The 20707-nt window shown below is 43.7% G+C and overlaps 1 protein-coding gene across 5 annotated transcripts in view; it reads left to right on the top strand.

Moving 5' to 3' along the window:
* The window catches only part of LOC139537319 (glutamate receptor 3-like), a 104253-nt gene that overhangs the window by 61672 nt on the left and 21874 nt on the right, over window positions 1-20707 (top strand). For all 5 annotated transcript variants that reach the window (XR_011667505.1, XM_071338492.1, XM_071338491.1 and 2 more), the window contains exons 5-12: window positions 6781-6836; window positions 7313-7484; window positions 8015-8182; window positions 8367-8471; window positions 10321-10428; window positions 12326-12532; window positions 18124-18497; window positions 20122-20320. Coding sequence is in view for 4 of the 5 variants with exons in the window: in XM_071338492.1 (XP_071194593.1) it covers window positions 6781-6836; window positions 7313-7484; window positions 8015-8182; window positions 8367-8471; window positions 10321-10428; window positions 12326-12532; window positions 18124-18497; window positions 20122-20320 (1389 nt within the window). In the remaining variant the exon portion in view is untranslated. The remainder of the gene's footprint in view (window positions 1-6780; window positions 6837-7312; window positions 7485-8014; window positions 8183-8366; window positions 8472-10320; window positions 10429-12325; window positions 12533-18123; window positions 18498-20121; window positions 20321-20707) is intronic.

Raw genomic sequence — 20707 nt, 5'->3', positions numbered from 1 at the left:
TGACACTGTTTGTTTCACCCATGCTAGGTTTCCTTAATATTTTACACAAACATACAAGGTTCATATGATGGTGTGTGTGTGTGTGTTAAGGCCTCATATTCATCATTAATCATGGCTGAACGCTGACCTTCTTGTCCTCTGCTGAGGTGTGTGTATGTGCATACAGGCCTCTGGCTCTCATATAATGATCCTTCATTATGATGCGCTAAAGAGTGTTACTGTGACCTTTCAGACAGATTTGTGTTCATTGCCACTTGACCTTGAAGGATGTATCTAAAAGTGACAGGATATCACTTTCTCATTCAGGTCAGGATAAATGTATACCTGTCCTGACTAATGTGAGAGGTTGAGTTCTGGACATGTATTAGAAGAATTCAGCTTATTTTATTCTGAGCTGTCCTATAAATACCAATATGGTCATTCTGTTTAACGTCACGCAATTATAAGTATGATATCTCTGCTTTCTGAGTCCTGACAGTCACAGTCCCAGTGTGAATGTTGAAGCCAGTGGTGGCTCTGGTCTTTGAGACTGGCAGGGCACTGGGTCTGCGTCTCTCAAGGACGGTTATTATGTGGGTCATCACATCAACACTTTGCTTTAATATCAGCAGCTCCCAGTGTAAGTAGGACACACGCCGTCCAATAACGGCATACAATCAGCCTGCTAAAAAAAGCCCTAGCCTCCTAGCCTGAGGGAAGATCTCACACAAAGGCAGGCATGAGCCTCAACACAACCATAATCACTCAACGATGCACTGGGCTGGATGGGATAAGGAGAAGCCAACAGAATCCAGCAGCCATTTTGTATTGTATTCCTCGAGTTGTGTGCAGTACTGAAGGCACAGTATCTGAGAGATGCACAGAGAGGAGGGCTCCCTATCTCTCAATATGAACCCGATGCCTTGTAATTCAAAAAGCATGCCTAGCACAGTGGCTCCTCCTATTCAATCATATAGTCGTTGCTCATTATAGTTTCTCTCAGTGTGGTAGTTTGGTGCTAGACAGACCAGACGGTGTGCTGGGCTGAGGTTCTGTATGTGTTGATTTGTGGGGTCTGGGAGCTTGCCCTGCCCTGCAGCCTCTCTCACCATATTCAAGGTATCAACCTGCTCATCCTCTCACTAAAGAATGGGCCCAGGCATGAATGGATGGGTCTTGGGAGAGACCTCACTCCCACAAGCTGCTCATAAATTATAAAGCGACACGTGTGTAATCCTGGCCACAGGACCAGTTTACCACAGGAGAAAAAAAGAGAGAGAGGGAGAGTGGGTAGACTAGAGACTGAAGTGGATGGAGAGAGAGAGAGAGAGAGAGAGAGAGAGAGAGAGAGAGAGAGAGAGAGAGAGAGAGAGAGAGAGAGAGAGAGAGAGAGAGAGAGAGAGAGAGAGAGAGAGAGAGAGAGAGAGAGAATAGAATGCTGGTGGGAATGGAGCCATGCTTGCAGCCTCCCTCTGCTGTGCTGAGTTCTGCTGTGTGATGGAGTAGGAGAAATGGTATAATGCCCACTGGTGGACTAGAATTCCACACCCACAGAGGAGAGGAGGAGAAGAGGGAGAGGAGGGAGGATGAGCTGGATTCTGCTGGTGGGGGAAATGGGAGCTTGTAGAGGGAACCTGACTGTGTGTGAATTACCGTATTGCTAAATGGTTTGTTTTACATAGATATCAGTGTCAACGGTATGACGTGATACACTGTCTTTGTAGTGGTACTGTAGTTGTAGTATTATTAATACACATTTGTATTACCCTTTCCTGCTGAATTGTTTTACCCGTTAATTAAGCAAAGAAAGAGGTTTAAGTAGAAGGGGAAAGGGGAGGATTTGAATCCTAGAGATGCCAGTTCCCATTCTGAAGGAGTTGGATGACAAATGACTCTAATACAGCTACAACAAAGAAAAGGCTCCATCAGTGGGAATGCTTTTAAGGTAGCCAAATCCTTTGGAAGACACCGGGGTATAGATGAAGCCCTGCACAGAGCCGCGGCTCCAGTCTGCTTAATTAGAACAGATTCCCCTAGGAATACTTAGGCTAATGGTCCAGCAGCAGCACAACCCAGTACAGAACAGCACAATCAGGAGGAGGGAAGAGATGAAGATAACTTACACGATGGCCAGGAAAGACAGAAAGCCCTCTCTCTCCCAGACAGACGGATGGGCTGGTTTATAACTTCTACTGCAGAGGAATACAGCACCACATTTCAGCTAGAACTTCATCTGAATGTTAATAGTTAGTGTGTCTAATCTCATCACCCAGAATCAAATCTTCCTTGCCTGCTGGCCATCGTGCCAACTACTCGATTTTAATGTTAAGGATGTCATGAAGAACTAGTGTGTTTCAGTCTGGAATCTTAGGTTAATCTTCATAGCCTTTTGAAGTGTCACGTTCGTCATAAGGAGTAGACCAAGATGCAGCGTGGTATATTTCCATCCTTTATTTCGGAATAGAAAACTTCAAAGAAATAAAACAACAAAACGAACAAACGAAATGTGAAGCTAGAATAATGCTCACAGGCAACTATACATAGACAAGATCCCACAAAGCACAATGGGAAAATGGCTACCTAAATATGATCCCCAATCAGAGACAACGATAAACAGCTGCCTCTGATTGGGAACCATACTGGGCCAACATTGACATATAATTCACCTAGATAACCCACCCTTAAATCACACCCCGACCTAACCAACATAGAGAATAAAAGCTCTCTATGGTCAGGGCGTGACATGAAGGGTAAGAATTATTTATTATCAATCGTCCTGTTTTTTAATCACAAAGGGAATTGACTAAATGTCTACAGATGTAGGACCATAATCTGAGCCAATTTGCTACAGCAGGAAAAAAATTGTGCAGCAACAGGAAATATGAATTGTTATGTGGATTTTAATTCATGGAATTTTTGTAAGGGTTGATACATTTTTACATGGAAATTACAAACTTCAGAAGTCTTTTTAAATCTCTAATACACTACACATTTTACATTTCCTTCATTGCTGGAATGTTTAACTGCATTGCTTGAATGTTTTCCTGCAACAGGGTGATCAAATTAAGAACGTACATCTGTAGCTGTTTTCTCCTGGCCATGATATGAATGTTCCACCCTCTGGCTCCGGCTGCAGACACAGCTAACAGCTGACATATGGTCCCACTGTGATGGATTGACTTTCAGAGAGGGTGTGGCTCCCTCCTGTTAGCCTGTTGCTCCACAAACCATAAGATTCATCCTCAATGAATGTAATGCATCACACATTGACCACACATTGACCACACATCACTGGCTAATATTTGAGGCTGATTTGTTAATAAGAGGACAATAACTATGAGCATTCCTTTATGGCACCCAGGGTATCTATTGCATTTATTGTTCATACAAAATGGAGGAACCAATCAATGCAGTCGATACTGGAGCTCCTCTCTCACTCTCCAATTGTGCAGTTGGATAGGGTCTAGACTGTTTGACAGTTCTTCTTTTTCACTAGGCCTTTGAAGAGGATTTCCATCCCCAAAGGGAATAATGGTGAGCTGTCCGCCCTGACTAGGGAGGTGGAACCATAGAAATAGAATAGAGTGACATTCTATTTGTCTAGAGCACACTGGCCTGGCCCACCTAGCCCCTGACCAACCAACCAGGCCAATAACAACAGAGACTGGTTCAGATCAGGAAGTGAACTGATGTGACTGAGAAATGAGGATGACCCCACAAACGTTCCCAACTGTCTGTTTTAGGTGCAAACTATACATATTATCATCCCAGGGGAAGCAGGAAACTGGAGCTCCAGGATCCTATAAATATTTGTTATGCACACATCACATGCTTTATTTTTATTTGATATTTTCTGGCCTAGAGAACAAGACGTATAAGACAGCACATTATGCATCCACAAGCTATTATGCATACTGTCTTCATATACAGCAATTATGTCTCCTAGACTGGAACTGGCCTCCTTTGAATGGTAATCCGTATGAGTCACTGAAATACCTCAACTCGCCCTACTTGCGTGTGTGCTTGCGCGTAGGCACACACACACACACGCACGCACGCACGCACGCACGCACGCACGCACGCACGCACGCACGCACGCACACACACACACACACACACACACACACACACACACACACACACACACACACACACACACACACACACACACACACACCGAAGAGTGACTTTTCATTTTCATTAGCAAGGACTGAAATTGGATTTGCATAGTCATACATCTCTTCAACAGAGAACCAGCACAGAGGACCACAGAGGTATTCCAGCTTTCTGTATTTCAGATCACAGCGCAATATTAAGTTACTCATGAATTACTACGAATGAAACAGACTTCAATATTTGAGCCAAAAATAACTTTTCAAGTGGCACATTTTTAGAGGCCTGCATATAAGCGAATGGCCTGCGTTTTACTGTGTGATGCAGTTGGCCCGATCCTTTCTTTCTGTGACTCTTCAGAGGAGAATATTAGCTGCTGGCTCCAGGCGCTGCAGCTTCATTATGTGCTTGCTGTGTTGTCACATTTGGACCACCGTGGCTCCTTCCCTCTCACATGGGGCTTTTTGTTCCCTGTTCTTTATTAATTGATATTTTTGATTATGCATACTTTCTCACGCATGGTGCCTTGCCTGCCTGCCTGCCTGCCTGCCTGCCTGCCTGCCTGCCTGCCTGCCTGCTGCCTGCCTGCCTGCCTGCCTGCCTGCCTGCCTGCCTGCTGCAGGGAGAGATGATGAGAGGCTGAGCGGCAGGTTGGTTTTGCATGTGAGATCAGATCCTCCACTGCAGACAGAGTCCCACTGTCAAGGAGCCTGTCGGTATCTCTGTGTCTTCCTACATGGCAGTCAAATGGCTATGAAAGCCATTACAGGTGTTATTACCCTATCTCGCACATTGGGAACCTGGCTCCGTTAAAACGACAAGTCGGAAGACCTTCCAGCTCCGCAAATATCCTCCCTCTGAGAGAGGAGAAGTTTGGGGGAGCAGGCAGAACCTGAGGGAGGGATTCCTGGTGGAGGCTGAAAATGTCAAACACAATGAAATCACTGAGCACCGCCTCCCATGGTAATGGGATTTAGTGTGGAAAGTGGATGGGGAGGATAGGGAGAGGGACTGAGCTGCAACCTTGGAGGATGGAGGATGTCCTCTCTCCAAAGACAGTGTTGCTGCTCAGCTATATTATTTTCCCAGGTCTCTCCAGTGATGTTCGCTTGGGTTCAAGTCCGGCCACACAAGGACATTCAGAGACTTCTCCCGAAGCCAGTCTTGCGTTGTCTTGACTGTGTGCTTAGGGTCGTTGTCCTGTTGGAAGGTGAACCTTCGCCCCAGTCTGAGGTCCTGAGCACTCTGGAGCAGGTTTTCATCAAGGATCTCTCTCTACTTTGCTTTGTTCATCTTTCCCTCGATCTTGACTAATCTCCCAGTCCCTGCTGCTGAAAAACATCCCAACATCATGATGATGCTGCCACCACCATGCTTCACCATAAGGATGGTGCCAGGTTTCCTCCATACGTGATGCTTGGCATTCAGGCCAAAGAGTTCAGTCTTGGTTTCATCAGACCAGAGAATCATGTCCAATCAATTGAATTTACCACAGGTGGACTCCAATCAAGTTGTAGAAACATCTCAAGGATGATCAATGGAAACAGGATGCACCTGAGCTCAATTTCGAGCCTCATAGCAAAGGGTCTGAATACTTATGTACAAAAGGCATTCTGTTTTGTATGTTTAATACATTTGCAAAAATGTCTAAAAACCTGTTTTCACTTTGTCATTATGGGGTATTGTGTGTAGTTTGAGGCTGTAACATAACAAAATGTGGAAAAAGTCAAGGGGTTTGAATATTTTACTAAGGCACTGTGTCTGGGAGTAACTTTGGTGCGGTAACTAAGCCTGAACTAGTCATTAGAGTAAACACAACAGCTAGCGTTGGTTGTTCATGCCCGCCTGCCTGCTATCACTGGGAGAGAACAGTTTTGGTCCTAATTAAATCTATAATACAGCCCTGTGGCATATACAGCTACAGCAGAAAATGGCAGAGAGCACTTTTCGTTTGAGAAGGCAGTTGTGTTATGAAAGGGGAATTTTTCTGCGCGCCTTAAATCCTGACCTTATTTTACACACTGATGGTAATGCAAAGGAACAAGCATTGTCATCGCAGCACAAGTCGTACACACGCACGCACACACACCCGCACGCACACACGCGCGCGCACGCACGCACGCACGCACGCACGCACGCACGCACGCACGCACGCACGCACGCACACACACACACACACACACACACACACACACACACACACACACACACACACACACACACACACACACACACACACACACACACACACACACACACACACACACACACACACACACACACACCGGAACACCCAAGCACTCCGACACACACACATGCAAACACATACCCGGACCCTGTTAGAGAAACACACTCATATACATTACCCAAGGAACATTATTTAGGAAAGCCAATTATTCTGGTTTGTTTGTTTGTTTTTCAACTGAAAGATGACAGTTGAGTCTGTGCGGTTTCTGCTGCTCAACAAATGCCGCTGATGGGGATGGTGAAGGTGCACTATGTTTTCTCATTTGTGCAAATAGATGGAGACCCACAACTTTGACCAAGTGGATCTACGCTCTACTACTGAGAACTAATAGATGCTTTCAGGTTCCATTGTGTCTTCTTGGAACAGTAGATGAATAGAGTATGTGATGTGATGTCATTTGATGCCTCTTCTAACTGTGGTGTTGTTTCCCTCTCCTGCAGGTAGTGACCCTGGGGAAGAACAGCAGAGGCTACCACTACATCCTGGCTAACCTGGTGAGTAGAGTAGCACAACACAACAGCCCTCCTCTCACTCTCAAACATTTAGGAGAAAATGGGATTTGGAACTTGAACAAACTGTACTTTTACGAACAAATAAGAACACACATTATCTGCACCAACAAAAAAGTTTGAACTTTTTATGTTTAGCTTGCACCGTTATCCAGAAAACAATATCTAACACATTCCTTTTTTAACTGTAAAGGTGAAGCTCTCAGTACAGATGAACCCAGTTGTTGGGGACAGATTGTTTGATGCCTGCATATTGTTGGGGACAGATTGTTTGATGCCTGCATGTTGTTGGGGACAGATTGTTTGATGCCTGCATGTTGTTGGGGACAGATTGTTTGATACCTGCATGTTGTTGGGGACAGATCGTTTGATGCCTGCATGTTGTTGGGGACAGATTGTTTGATGCCTGCATGTTGTTGGGGACAGATTGTTTGATGCCTGCATGTTGTTGGGGACTTCTGGTTTCACTGCAGGGCTTCGCTAACATGACCCTGGACAAGGTGTTTGCTGGAGGAGCCAATATAACAGGCTTCCAGATCATCAACCCAGAGAACCCAATAGTCATACAATTCCTCCAGCGCTGGGAACGCCTAGACGAGAGGGAGTTTCCTGAGGCTAAGGGCACTCCACTGAAGGTACAGTACCACACAGCTGTCAATGTTGTGTGTAAGTTATATTTACAGCATGACACATCCTTCTCTCTGCCCATATCTACTTCTGTCCCTTTCTCTCTGCCTAGCTGTTCATATATCTGTGTTTTTAGCAGTATCAAAGACATAACATTTTCACTCACTTGTCAAAAAGAAGGCTGTACTATTCTACTTAAAAGCTTTTGTAAAATTTAACCAGATAAACTGTCAGTGAGGCAATAGTAAAATCAAAGAGAAAAAATTGGTTTTCTGTTTGAAAGTACAACAGTATGAACTAGCAGTATGAACTAACTGCCAATCGCCAATTACTGCTGAATGAAACAAACCTTGAGGCAGAGTAGCAGTGGGCTGTTCAGCTACTGCTGTACCTACTTCATCATTGATAGACTCATTTTTACCATTTATTCCCTTTTCACATTGTGCTTTATTTGTAAGTGGGCTCATTACACAAACCAGCAAGTAGCCTTTGGACTGCTCTTATAATGTCATGATCTGCTGTGGTGGTTGTGTTTCAGTACACGTCAGCGCTGACCCATGACGCGGTGTTGGTACTGGCAGAGGCCTTCCGGTACCTGCGGAGGCAGAGGGTGGACGTGTCCCGGAGGGGGAGCGCTGGGGACTGCCTGGCCAACCCAGCCGTACCTTGGAGCCAAGGCATTGACATAGAGAGAGCACTCAAAATGGTAGGAGGGATCTTCACAGATACCCAGGTGTACCCCTGTTACCATGTCTTTAAAATATAGTAGGATATTTTGACTATATCTTGACTATCTTTACTTATTTAGTTGAATTCTTCTAGCAAACCTTCACAAAGTGGTTGTTGTGTGGAGGTTATTGAGGTTCCTTGTGTCATGGTGTGCGTGGCAGGTCCAGGTACAAGGTATGACAGGGAATATCCAGTTTGACTCGTTTGGTCGGAGAGCCAACTACAGCGTCGATGTGTATGAGATGAAAGTAGGGGGGCCCAAGAAGGTAAGTAGAAAACAGCACAGTGGCTCAACATGCGGATTACAATGAATAATAAAATGTTCTCCAATACCCATACTTGCTTTCTAAATAGTAGGAATTTGGGGTAGGTGTTGGTGTAAGTTTTAAAGTATGTGAAAATTGAGTGTGCTTTAAATGCCAGGATGTCACACTCATTTCGGCTTTTCATCTAGTAGAATTTGCTGCACACTTAAGGAAGAGAAGAGTTGGTTTTTTTTACCCACGTGTGTTTAACAACAGCTGATAATCAGATATGGTGATGTGCTGTACCAAAATGAATGAATGGTGGGAATGAATACAACTGCACATTAGATGATGCATTCTCAGTATGGATAAACCTAGAATGTTGATATTTGTTGTTTCAATTTTACTAAACAGTATGTTCTGAATAGTATGTAATAGGATTAGTACACAGTATGCAGTTTTAGTAATACCAGTACCCTTTCTTTCTTTCTTTCTACTTTCTTTCTTTCTTTCTTTATAACTGAGAGTACACGTTAAGCTAGCTCAGTTATATGGACTGAAAATATGAATATTCAAGTAATTACACATTCAATATTTAAGTAGTTAAACATTAGCATGACTCCATAACATAAGTGTGCATGTAACCGGATTCCCTCCATGTAGATAGGGATCTTCACACAGCTCTGAACAGGGACCAGGGCAGAGCTGACTGTTTTACTGGATTACCTAACAGCTTTCACCTGTAGTGGATCCTACACTATTGATTTAGCTCCAGACACTGGGGGCTGACCTCGCCCTGCATGCTCCCTTTATGCTCCGTCATACCTGGGGCAGAGGGGGCCAGAGAGGGGATACGCCAAGGCTGTCAGGAGTAGTGATATTATATTAGCCACTACCCCCCACACATACTGGCCTACAATTCTGACGCTGTCGCCATGGTAGCTCTTTGGCTCTGAACTCTGACCACAAAATCTGGCACTAAAAGCAGGTGCCCCCACACTGTCCACATAGCTCAGCTCATCTGGCCCACTGCAACACACCCTGTGAGGCAATCTGCAGTGAAAGATGAGTGAGCACTGTGGAATAGAACAGTAGGAGAGGAACAGAACAGAGAAAAGAACAGAATACAACAGAACGGAAAAGAAACAAAGTAAAAAGAACAGGAGAACAGATAGCTGGAAGAAATGGAATAGACATTTTGTAAATCTCAGCAGTTATTGAATAGATTCACAGATGTCAGATGTACATTTTTAGTAGCAGCTCTACTTACGCTTAATGTTTAGACATGAGCAGAAGCCCTCACTTTGTAAATTGCAACTGAAATTACTTACTATACTATTACTTACTACTTACTATTACTTACTAATATGGAAATTACTTATTCCATATTTTGTTCCGTTACTAATATTGCCAAGCAGCGTGCGACGAGCATCCCACTGGGCACAGACGTCAGTTCAACGTTAAGTTGTCAACTAATGTGAATTCAACGTGAAATCAACAAAACATTTCACCATCTCATTGGATTTAGGTTTAAAGTTAGGTGAAAAATGACTTGATGCTTGGATTTGATGGGTACTAATGTATGGTTGTGTAATGGACCAGTGACAGTGCAGCTGCAGTAAAGGTGTTGAGACGGAGATTAGCTGAGAGTTGAATGCTCTTTTCCCCCACTGTATCTGTAGCAGAGGTTAGAGCTTCATCTCCAAGCACAGCACCAGCACAGGGCTTTTTATCTCACACATCATCAGATACCCCCGTCAGGCCAAGACTCTCATCAGACATGCTCACCTTGCTCACCTGCCAACTGCTTTACTTACAAATGTCTTTTAAATGTTTCTTGTAATAACTATGATGTTTCTGTCACTTTCAGACCGGGTACTGGAATGAATACGAAAAATATGTATTTATTGTGGATGCGCAGGTCACCAACGAGTCCTCTTCTGTGGAAAACCGAACGATTGTGGTCACTACTATTATGGTACACTTTCCAAGCAGATTTTAAATGTTCCACCTCTAAAAAATTCTGCCACTCAAGGTCAAGGTGTCCATTGTTACATTCTGTCCTGGGAGGGTAGAACTATTTTCTTTTGAGTTGCTTTCCATCCACTCACTACATGTTGAAACAGTCGATTCACAAAGAGTGTTTCAACTGTATCCGTGTGGGTGATAAAGCATTTTGATTTTCCATATTACGGTGGCCTGTTGTAGCAGTGACATCACAATAACGGCTTTGGTAATGAAACTAGTTAGAGCCTATATACTTCATCTAATACACATTCAGTGCATACGTACGTAAGTAAAAACCTGTTTCTTACTCATTAAGTAAATGGTCAATGATGACGGGGATAGATACAACAAAACTACCTGTAATGATAAATTGTTTCTCCCTGGAGATGCAAAATAACTGCCATTTGAGGAGGACATAAAAAGCTTTGGTTTGTTTATCCCCTTGTTAAAATCTATTTTGGATCAACCATTACGAGTTCTGTACTGAAGTATAACTTCTGTGGCTTCCTCCAAAATCCAGAGATATTAGGGGTCAAAGGTCAGGGATAGTTAGAGATATTATAGATAAGGTATTTTTTTTCAAGCAGAGAGATTAATAAAACTAATGATGGATGTATATACGGTTAGTAAGAAGACATTGGTCCTTTTTAAATGTAAAATAAGGTAAGCCTTATCTTACATTTAAAACGATGGCCTTCTTTCTGACTCTGCCTATTATGTCCTCATCTTAGGCAAATTCAGAATACGAAAGTCAGGCACTATCATCTAGATGTAAGCATGTCATGATCATACTCATAATTAGTAAGGTTACTTCTGATAGACACAGGGAAATGGTAGGACCATTGTAATGTTTTGAGAGCAATATCGTTACACCACTCATATAGTGATCATGCGTTAGTCTGTTGACATTGTAAATTGACAGTGGTCATCTCATTTTGCATCAGAATTAGCTGTATTTGACTTTTGGAAGCCCAGTCCTAATAACACAGAGATTTGAAAAGAAACCTTCAGCACAGAAAGAAAGAAATTGACCATTGTTTTACCCACTGGCGTCCCTTACGTTCCCGGCACATTTGATTTTGGAGCCAAGCCTAAAAGAAAACCAACCACACCTCAGTGTTTGACGAGCCAAGCACGTGTTTTAACTCCTCCCAGTGTATTCTGTATGGAAAATAAGCTCAGGAGTTGGTTTGATTAGTTGGAGGATGCAGCCTCCCAGCACATTCATCGATGACATGTGGTTGATGATGTTGCAATAAGAACTACCAGTACTTTAATCCCTCGCCAATCACTGCCATTTACTTGATGAACTGGAAAGTCTCCCAATCCCCGTTCAACCTGCCCCTGTCCTAGTAAGCCGATGCAAAGCGTATGCACCCTCCACCCGGCCCCTACCTCCTTAGAGTATAACTGGGTTTAGCATGAGCAATCCTGCTGAGAGAACCAGCCCCACTCCTTCCCCCTTAAAGCCTGTCAGTCACAAGCCTTACTGTCCCCACTGGCCCTGCCGGGCCCCGCCTCTATCTGGCTGCATTTGGCTGTGGATCGAGTCAACACCCCAACATGCAGTGTGACCATCTCCATATGGCGCTTCTTGTCCATGCTGTTCTGTTTGTATTTCCTGTCTGTGTGCGCTGTCTATGTCTATGTCTATGTCTATGTCTATGTCTATGTCTATGTCTATGTCTATGTCTATGTCTATGTCTATGTCTATGTCTATGTCTATGTCTATGTCTGTGTGTGTGTGTGTGTGTGTGTGTGTGTGTGTGTGTGTCATCCATGCATGTATGCATGTAGGTTAAAGAGGACTGGCCTCTGTGAATGGAATGTGTGCATGCTATAAACTCAACATTATGTTTAATTAACAGGAGTCTCCTTATGTGATGTACAAGCGAAACTACTTGTCACTGGAGGGGAATGACAGATATGAAGGCTACTGTGTCGATTTAGCTGCTGAAATTGCAAAACATGTGGGGATAAGATACAAACTGTCAGTAGTTGCGGACGGGAAGTATGGTGCAAGGGATCCAGAGACCAAGACGTGGAACGGGATGGTGGGTGAACTGGTATATGGGGTAAGTGACAGTCTCGACGTACTGAAGCACTGTCACCAACACAGGGACGGGGGCTTGGCCAGCTCTGGCTTGAGGTATGTGGGCCAGATCTGGTTTACACACCTAAACCAGATCTTCTGCATGCTAAGGACAGACCTTGCCCAGCAGGGTGAATGTGGCCCACATTTATTCAAAAGTGACCCAGCAATTACGGGTACTTGTTAGGGTCACATATCACAAGCCAGAGCTGGCTCATAAGCAAAGTGTGCCTGCCCTCGCCCTGGTCGCATCTCCCACATTCGGACCAGATCTGGCCCATTACTGTTACGGTGGCAGCACTGATCCATATGTGCCACCCAGCAACCAGATCTGGCCCGCAATCCTCTACTGACTGGGTGTGTGATTTTCTCCATATGTATCTCCATAAATCAGATCTTAATTGAAAGATTGATTACTGTATGTTATGAACCACTCACTACATGTAAGTATGAGCTCATTTTCTTCTTTCATAAAACCCCAACTGGTTAATGTTTCATTAAGGGACAGATGCCATTTAGGAACAGATTACATTAAGGGACAGATGTCATTAAGGGACAGATAACATTAAGGGACAGATAACATTAAGGGACAGATGACATTAAGAGACAGATGACATGATGGACAGATGGCATTAAGGGACAGATGACATTAAGGGACAGATGGAATTAAGGGACCGATGACATGAAGGGACAGATGACATGAAGGACAGATGACATGAAGGACAGATGACATTAAGGGACAGATGACATTAAGGGCCAGATGTCATTAAGGGACAGATGGTAATTAAGGAAAGATGACATTAAGGGACAGATGTCATTAAGGGATAGATGGAATTAAGGACAGATGACATTAAGGGACAGATGACATGAAGGAACATATGACATGAATGGACATATGACATGAAAGGACAGATGACATTAAGGGACAGATGCCATGAAGGACAGATTACTTTAAGGGACAGATGACATTAAGGACAGATGACATTAAGGACAGATGACATTAAGGCACCGATGACATGAAGGGACAGATGACATGAAGGGACAGATGACATGAAGGGACAGATGACATGAAGGGACAGATGTCATTAAGGGACAGATGACATGAAGGGACAGATGCCATTAAGGGACAGATGACATGAAGGGACAGATGCCATTAAGGGACAGATGACATGAAGGGACAGATGCCATTAAGGGACAGATGACATGAAGGGACAGATGCCATTAAGGGACAGATGACATGAAGGGACAGATGACATGAAGGGACAGATGACATGAAGGGACAGATGACATTAAGGGACAGATGACATGAAGGGACAGATGCCATTAAGGGACAGATGACATGAAGGGACAGATGCCATTAAGGGACAGATGACATGAAGGGACAGATGACATGAAGGGACAGATGACATGAAGGGACAGATGACATTAAGGGACAGATGACATGAAGGGACAGATGCCATTAAGGGACAGATGACATGAAGGGACAGATGCCATTAAGGGACAGATGACATGAAGGGACAGATGCCATTAAGGGACAGATGACATGAAGGGACACATGACATTAAGGCACCGATGACATGAAGGGACAGATGACATGAAGGGACAGATGACATGAAGGGACAGATGACATGAAGGGACAGATGACATGAAGGGACAGATGACATGAAGGGACAGATGACATTAAGGGACAGATGACATGAAGGGACAGATGACATTAAGGGACAGATGACATGAAGGGACAGATGACATTAAGGGACAGACGACATGAAGGGACAGATGACATGAAGGGACAGATGACATTAAGGGACAGATGACATGAAGGGACAGATGACATTAAGGGACAGATGACATGAAGGGACAGATGACATTAAGGGACAGATGACATGAAGGGACAGATGACATTAAGGGACAGATGACATGAAGGGACAGATGCCATTAAGGGACAGATGACATGAAGGAACAGATGACATTAAGGGACAGATGACATGAAGGGACAGATGACATGAAGGGACAGATGCCATGAAGGGACAGATGCCATGAAGGGACAGATGCCATTAAGGGACAGATGCCATGAAGGGACAGATGCCATGAAGGGACAGATGCCATGAAGGGACAGATGCCATGAAGGGACAGATGCCATTAAGGGACAGATGACAGCCAGACTGTGAAGTGAAAATTAAAAACATCTGCTTGTCAGTTTTAAGGCATCTTCATTTAGCATGAAAAAGCATTTTCCTGTCATAATGAACATTTACCAACCATTCTGCCAAATGACAGCCCTGCCTCTTCAGAGAGCGAGATGATCCCCTGTTATAATTGACAGGCTTTGTACAAGCCCTGAGACACCTCTCTGCATCAACAATACATCATCTAGACAATTAATTATCCCTGAGACACCTCTCTGCATCAACAATACATCATCTAGACAATTAATTATCCCTGAGACACCTCTTTGCATCAACAATACATCATCTAGACCATTAATTATCCCTGAGACACCTCTCTGCATCAACAATACATCATCTATTAATTATCCCGGAGACACCTCTCTGCATCAACAATACATCATCTAGACCATTAATTATCCCTGAGACACCTCTCTGCATCAACAATACATCATCTAGACCATTATTTACCCCTGAGACACCTCTCTGCATCAACAATACATCATCTAGACCATTAATTATCCCTGAGACACCTCTCTGCATCAACAATACATCATCTAGACCATTAATTATCCCGGAGACACCTCTCTGCATCAACAATACATCATCTAGACCATTAATTATCCCTGAGACACCTCTCTGCATCAACAATACATCATCTAAACCATTATTTACCCCTGAGACACCTCTCTGCATAAACAATACATCATCTAGACAATTAATTATCCCTGAGACACCTCTCTGCATCAACAATACATAAGCTAGACCATTAATTATCCCGGAGACAGCTCTCTGCATCAACAATACATCATCTAGACCATTATTTACCCCTGAGACACCTCTCTGCATCAACAATACATCCTCCAGACCAATAATTACCCCTGAGACACCTCTCTGCATCAACAATACATCATCTAGACCATTATTTACCCCTGAGACACCTCTCTGCATCAACAATACATCCTCCAGACCAATAATTACCCCTGACACACCTCTCTGAATCAACAATACATTCTCCAGACCATTAATTAGCCCTGAGACACCTCTCTGCATCAACAATACAGCCTCCAGACCATGAATTAGCCATTCACATGCAAATAAGCCAGTGATATACAGTGGGGCAAAAAAGTATTTAGTCAGCCACCAATTGTGCAAGTTCTCCCACTTAAAAAGATGAGAGAGGCCTGTAATTTTCATCATAGGTACACTTCAACTATGACAGACAAAAGGAGAAAAAAAAATCCAGAAAATCACATTGTAGTATTTTTACTGAATTTATTTGCAAATTATGGTGGAAAATAAGTATTTGGTCAATAACAAAAGTTTATCTCAATACTTTGTTATATACCCTTTGTTGGCAATGACAGAGGTCAAACGTTTTCTGTAAGTCTTCACAAGGTTTTCACACACTGTTGCTGGTATTTTGGCCCATTCCTCCATGCAGATCTCCTCTAGAGCAGTGATGTTTTGGGGCTGTTGCTGGGCAACATGGACTTTCAACTCCCTCCAAAGATTTTCTATGGGGTTGAGATCTGGAGACTGGCTAGGCCACTCCAGGAACTTGAAATGCTTCTTACGAAGCCACTCCTTCGTTGCCCGGGCGGTGTGTTTGGGATCATTGTCATGCTGAAAGACCCAGCCACGTTTCATCTTCAATGCCCTTGCTGATGGAAGGAGGTTTTCACCAAAATCTCACGATACATGGCCCCATTCATTCTTTCCTTTACACGGATCAGTCGTCCTGGTCCCTTTGCAGAAAAACAGCCCCAAAGCATGATGTTTCCACCCCCATGCTTCACAGTAGGTATGGTGTTCTTTGGATGCAACTCAGCATTCTTTGTCCTCCAAACACGACGAGTTGAGTTTTTACCAAAAAGTTATATTTTGGTTTCATCTGACCATATGACATTCTCCCAATCTTCTTCTGGATCATCCAAATGCTCTCTAGCAAACTTCAGACGGGCCTGGACATGTACTGGCTTAAGCAGGGGGACACGTCTGGCACTGCAGGATTTGAGTCCCTGGCGGCGTAGTGTGTTACTGATGGTAGGCTTTGTTACTTTGGTCCCAGCTCTCTGCAGGTCATTCACTAGGTCCCCCCCGTGTGGTTCTGGGATTTTTGCTCACCGTTCTTGTGATCATTTTGACCCCACGGGTGAGATCTTGCGTGGAGCCCCAGATCGAGGGAGATTATCAGTGGTCTTGTATGTCTTCCATTTCCTAATAATTGCTCCCACAGTTGATTTCTTCAAACCAAGCAGCTTACCTATTGCAGATTCAGTCTTCCCAGCCTGGTGCAGGTCTACAATTTTGTTTCTGGTGTCCTTTGACAGCTCTTTGGTCTTGGCCATAGTGGAGTTTGGAGTGTGACTGTTTGAGGTTGTGGACAGGTGTCTTTTATACTGATAACAAGTTCAAACAGGTGCCATTAATACAGGTAACGAGTGGAGGACAGAGGAGCCTCTTAAAGAAGAAGTTACAGGTCTGTGAGAGACAGAAATCTTGCTTGTTTGTAGGTGACCAAATACTTATTTTCCACCATAATTTGCAAATAAATTCATTAAAAATCCTACAATGTGATTTTCAGGATTTTTTTTTCTCATTTTGTCTGTCATAGTTGAAGTGTACCTATGATGAAAATTACAGGCCTCTCTCATCTTTTTAAGTGGGAGAACTTGCACAATTGATGGCTGACTAAATACTTTTTTGCCCCACTGTATTGAGACAAGGAGTGGCTGGGAGCTGTGTTTTTCACAGGGATTCTGCCTAACCCTCAATAAGATAATCCCAGCCCTTGTATGGCATTTATATATTTATAAGACAAGGCCGGTCCGGCTGTGACTCTGGGAACTGAGACGCTATCACTGGGAACATTTATTACCTAGCTGAGATATTCACTAATAAGGATAGGAGGCTTTGGAAGACAATCTGATAAAGGAGTTGATTTTTCCAGGCTGATTGAAATATCATGGGCTGTTTGCATAAGCTCTTCAATCTCCTGTTTCCATACCTTCTACTTCGTTGATGGATCTGACTGAGTAATGGGCTCTTTTGGATTAAGGCAGAGACATTAGCCAATACTAACGTTAACTGAGATTGGCCCATTTTAAACTGGCGGGTCTCACTTTCTTCTTAAACATATCTGATATTGCATGCATTCTAATCCACCATTTCATTTTACCATTCATCTCTACTCATTGGTTTCATCAATACATTATAAATACGTTATAGCCATAACGATATATTTTTTTAAATACCTGATGACTAGATTTTGATCAAGGAATTTTTATTGGCATTCTATTTAAAAAATGTCAAAGTCAGGCTTTGATAACACAGGCAGTTTGATGTGATGTGCCTGTGCTCTGTTTTGAACCACTAACTCCTCCTCCTCCTGTTCCCATGTTTCCAGAGAGCCGATATAGCAGTGGCTCCTCTAACTATAACATTGGTACGAGAGGAGGTGATAGACTTCTCTAAGCCTTTTATGAGCCTGGGGATCTCCATTATGATAAAGAAGCCTCAAAAGTCAAAGCCGGGCGTGTTCTCCTTCCTGGACCCGCTGGCCTATGAGATCTGGATGTGTATAGTGTTTGCCTATATCGGCGTGAGCGTGGTGCTCTTCCTGGTCAGCCGCTTCAGCCCCTATGAGTGGCATCTGGACGAAAACGACGAGGCCAAAGACCCCCAGAGCCCTCCAGACCCACCAAACGACTTTGGGATTTTTAATAGCCTGTGGTTCTCCCTGGGCGCCTTCATGCAGCAAGGATGCGATATCTCGCCAAGGTTGGTTAATGTACTCCATGTTCCGTCACCTCAAACTCAGCCATCCTATCATCTACATACTGTACCATCCCTCTGCATTTTATGGTCATAATCACTACAACTCCCATAATGCCATGGTGCATATATGTTATTTTGGGGTTTGGTCTTGGCTTTTTTGCGCTCCAGCCCACCCCATCCACCTACACGCGATCTCTCCCTCATACTCTTTAAACACACCACCACCATTCTTCACTTGTTCTCTCCAGGCTGCATGCTAGCAGTGATGCATCGCATCCATAAAATAACTTATATCCACCATACCGGGGACTGTAAAATGCACAGGGTCATTACATCCGAGAGTAGTTTCCCCTATTCCCCATGACTCTTGGAGGGCTATCGTGTTTTTGCTGCATGTCCCATTTTACGGTCATCAGCCTGGTGCATATAATGTATTTAAAGTGGAAGACATTTTGATGCATTTGCACTCTGATGAAGCACATTAACAGCATTTGATTCTGCCCCACCTCATGACTCATTTCATTATTTTTTATATAGACAAAAAGTCACGTCCTCTCCCCCCTCTTTTCATTCAATCAGTCCATCTATTCACTCATCATCACTGTTGTGGTGTGTCCCTTGTTCCTTCTCGGGGGACTGTCATTGTTCAAGCTGTCCCTCTTCATCTTGTCTGGGATGTCAGGCCATTCTAGTCCATCTGAATGAAGATCAGTGAGAGAGTGGTCCAGGCCATGTTGATCAGAGCTGAGCATCAGTCTCACCTGAATAGTGATGGCTACAGTGCTACAGTGCTATAGGGTTATAGGGTGGGTAACAGTCCTCTGACATCAACACTTAAGCATGGATTGTTCGGATTCCTTCCTGTTATTTTTACCTTGCTGTCTCCATGATAAAATAATTTTTGTTTTGAAGCATTACTCAAGAATTAAAGTGTGTTGTGTACTGAAAGCTGAGTGGTGGCCTCCAATGTGAGTAGGAGAAAGTCCCCTCTAAATAAAATGCAAGCAATTTAATCCTTGTAACATAATACCAGAAAAAAACACAAAACATTCTATGGCGAGTTCATTTCTGTCTGGTACTATTTGAAGAGCCCATAAAATGCCAAAGAGTCAATGACACGGATTTAATGAAGACGATTTAGTAAATGTCACTCTCCCGCTTGGAGTATCAGTTTACGTGATAGACTACAGTAAGCTTAAGGTTAGTAGTTACCTTGCCAATGGGGATCGTCTGCCTCATTGAAGCAGATGCACAATAACCTCTGCTTGCTGTGTTCGTGTGTGGTGTCATTCAGCCACAACACAGCCCTCCAAGGCAAGCATCATAGAGCAACCAGGCGGGTACAGCATCTCTTACAGCAACACCATGTTTTTCTCTGTGTGAAGAGCATTATCGTTGAGGTATGTGGGTGAGATTTGACATAAATCCAAGATCATTCCGTGGCAATGCTCTGAGGCGATGCATTTATGTCAATACGTGGTGTGTGATACCCAGACTGCAGATACACAGACTCTAAACAGGATTCAGTGGACTCCAAAGGCATGGCAGCCTCCATCCCTTTGTCAGTGTGTAGGATTGAGCACCCTGCTCTCACGTCCTTCTGTCCTCCTCCTTCCCTCTCTCTCAGGTCTCTGTCGGGCAGAATCGTGGGGGGTGTGTGGTGGTTCTTTACCCTCATCATCATCTCCTCCTACACGGCCAACCTGGCTGCCTTCCTCACAGTGGAGAGGATGGTGTCTCCCATAGAGAGTGCTGAGGACCTGGCCAAGCAGACAGAGATTGCCTACGGGACCCTAGACTCAGGCTCCACTAAGGAGTTCTTTAGGGTGAGTGACAACTTAAGTCTCTTTAGGGTTAGAAAAAAACATAGTTAAAAAAAAAAGACAAGACATCAAAGGAAGGAGCACAGGGAATGGTATAAATATTTAATTCTGTTTGATACCTGGCAGAAGAGCAAATCAAATCAAATCAAATTTATTTGTCACATACACATGGTTAGCAGATGTTAATGCGAGTGTAGCGAAATGCTTGTGCTTCTAGTTCCGACCATGCAGTAATATCTAACAAGTAATATAACCTAACAATTTCACAACAACTACCTTATACACACAAGTGTAAAGGAATGAATACGAATATCTACATAAAAATATATGAATGAGTGATGCCCGAACGGCATAGGCAAGATGCAGTAGATGGTATAGATTACAGTATAT

Source organism: Salvelinus alpinus, chromosome 13 (assembly GCF_045679555.1).
Source record: "Salvelinus alpinus chromosome 13, SLU_Salpinus.1, whole genome shotgun sequence".
In the NCBI taxonomy this organism is placed as follows: Eukaryota; Metazoa; Chordata; class Actinopteri; order Salmoniformes; family Salmonidae; genus Salvelinus; species Salvelinus alpinus.
This window is presented reverse-complemented; position numbering and strand designations above follow the sequence as displayed.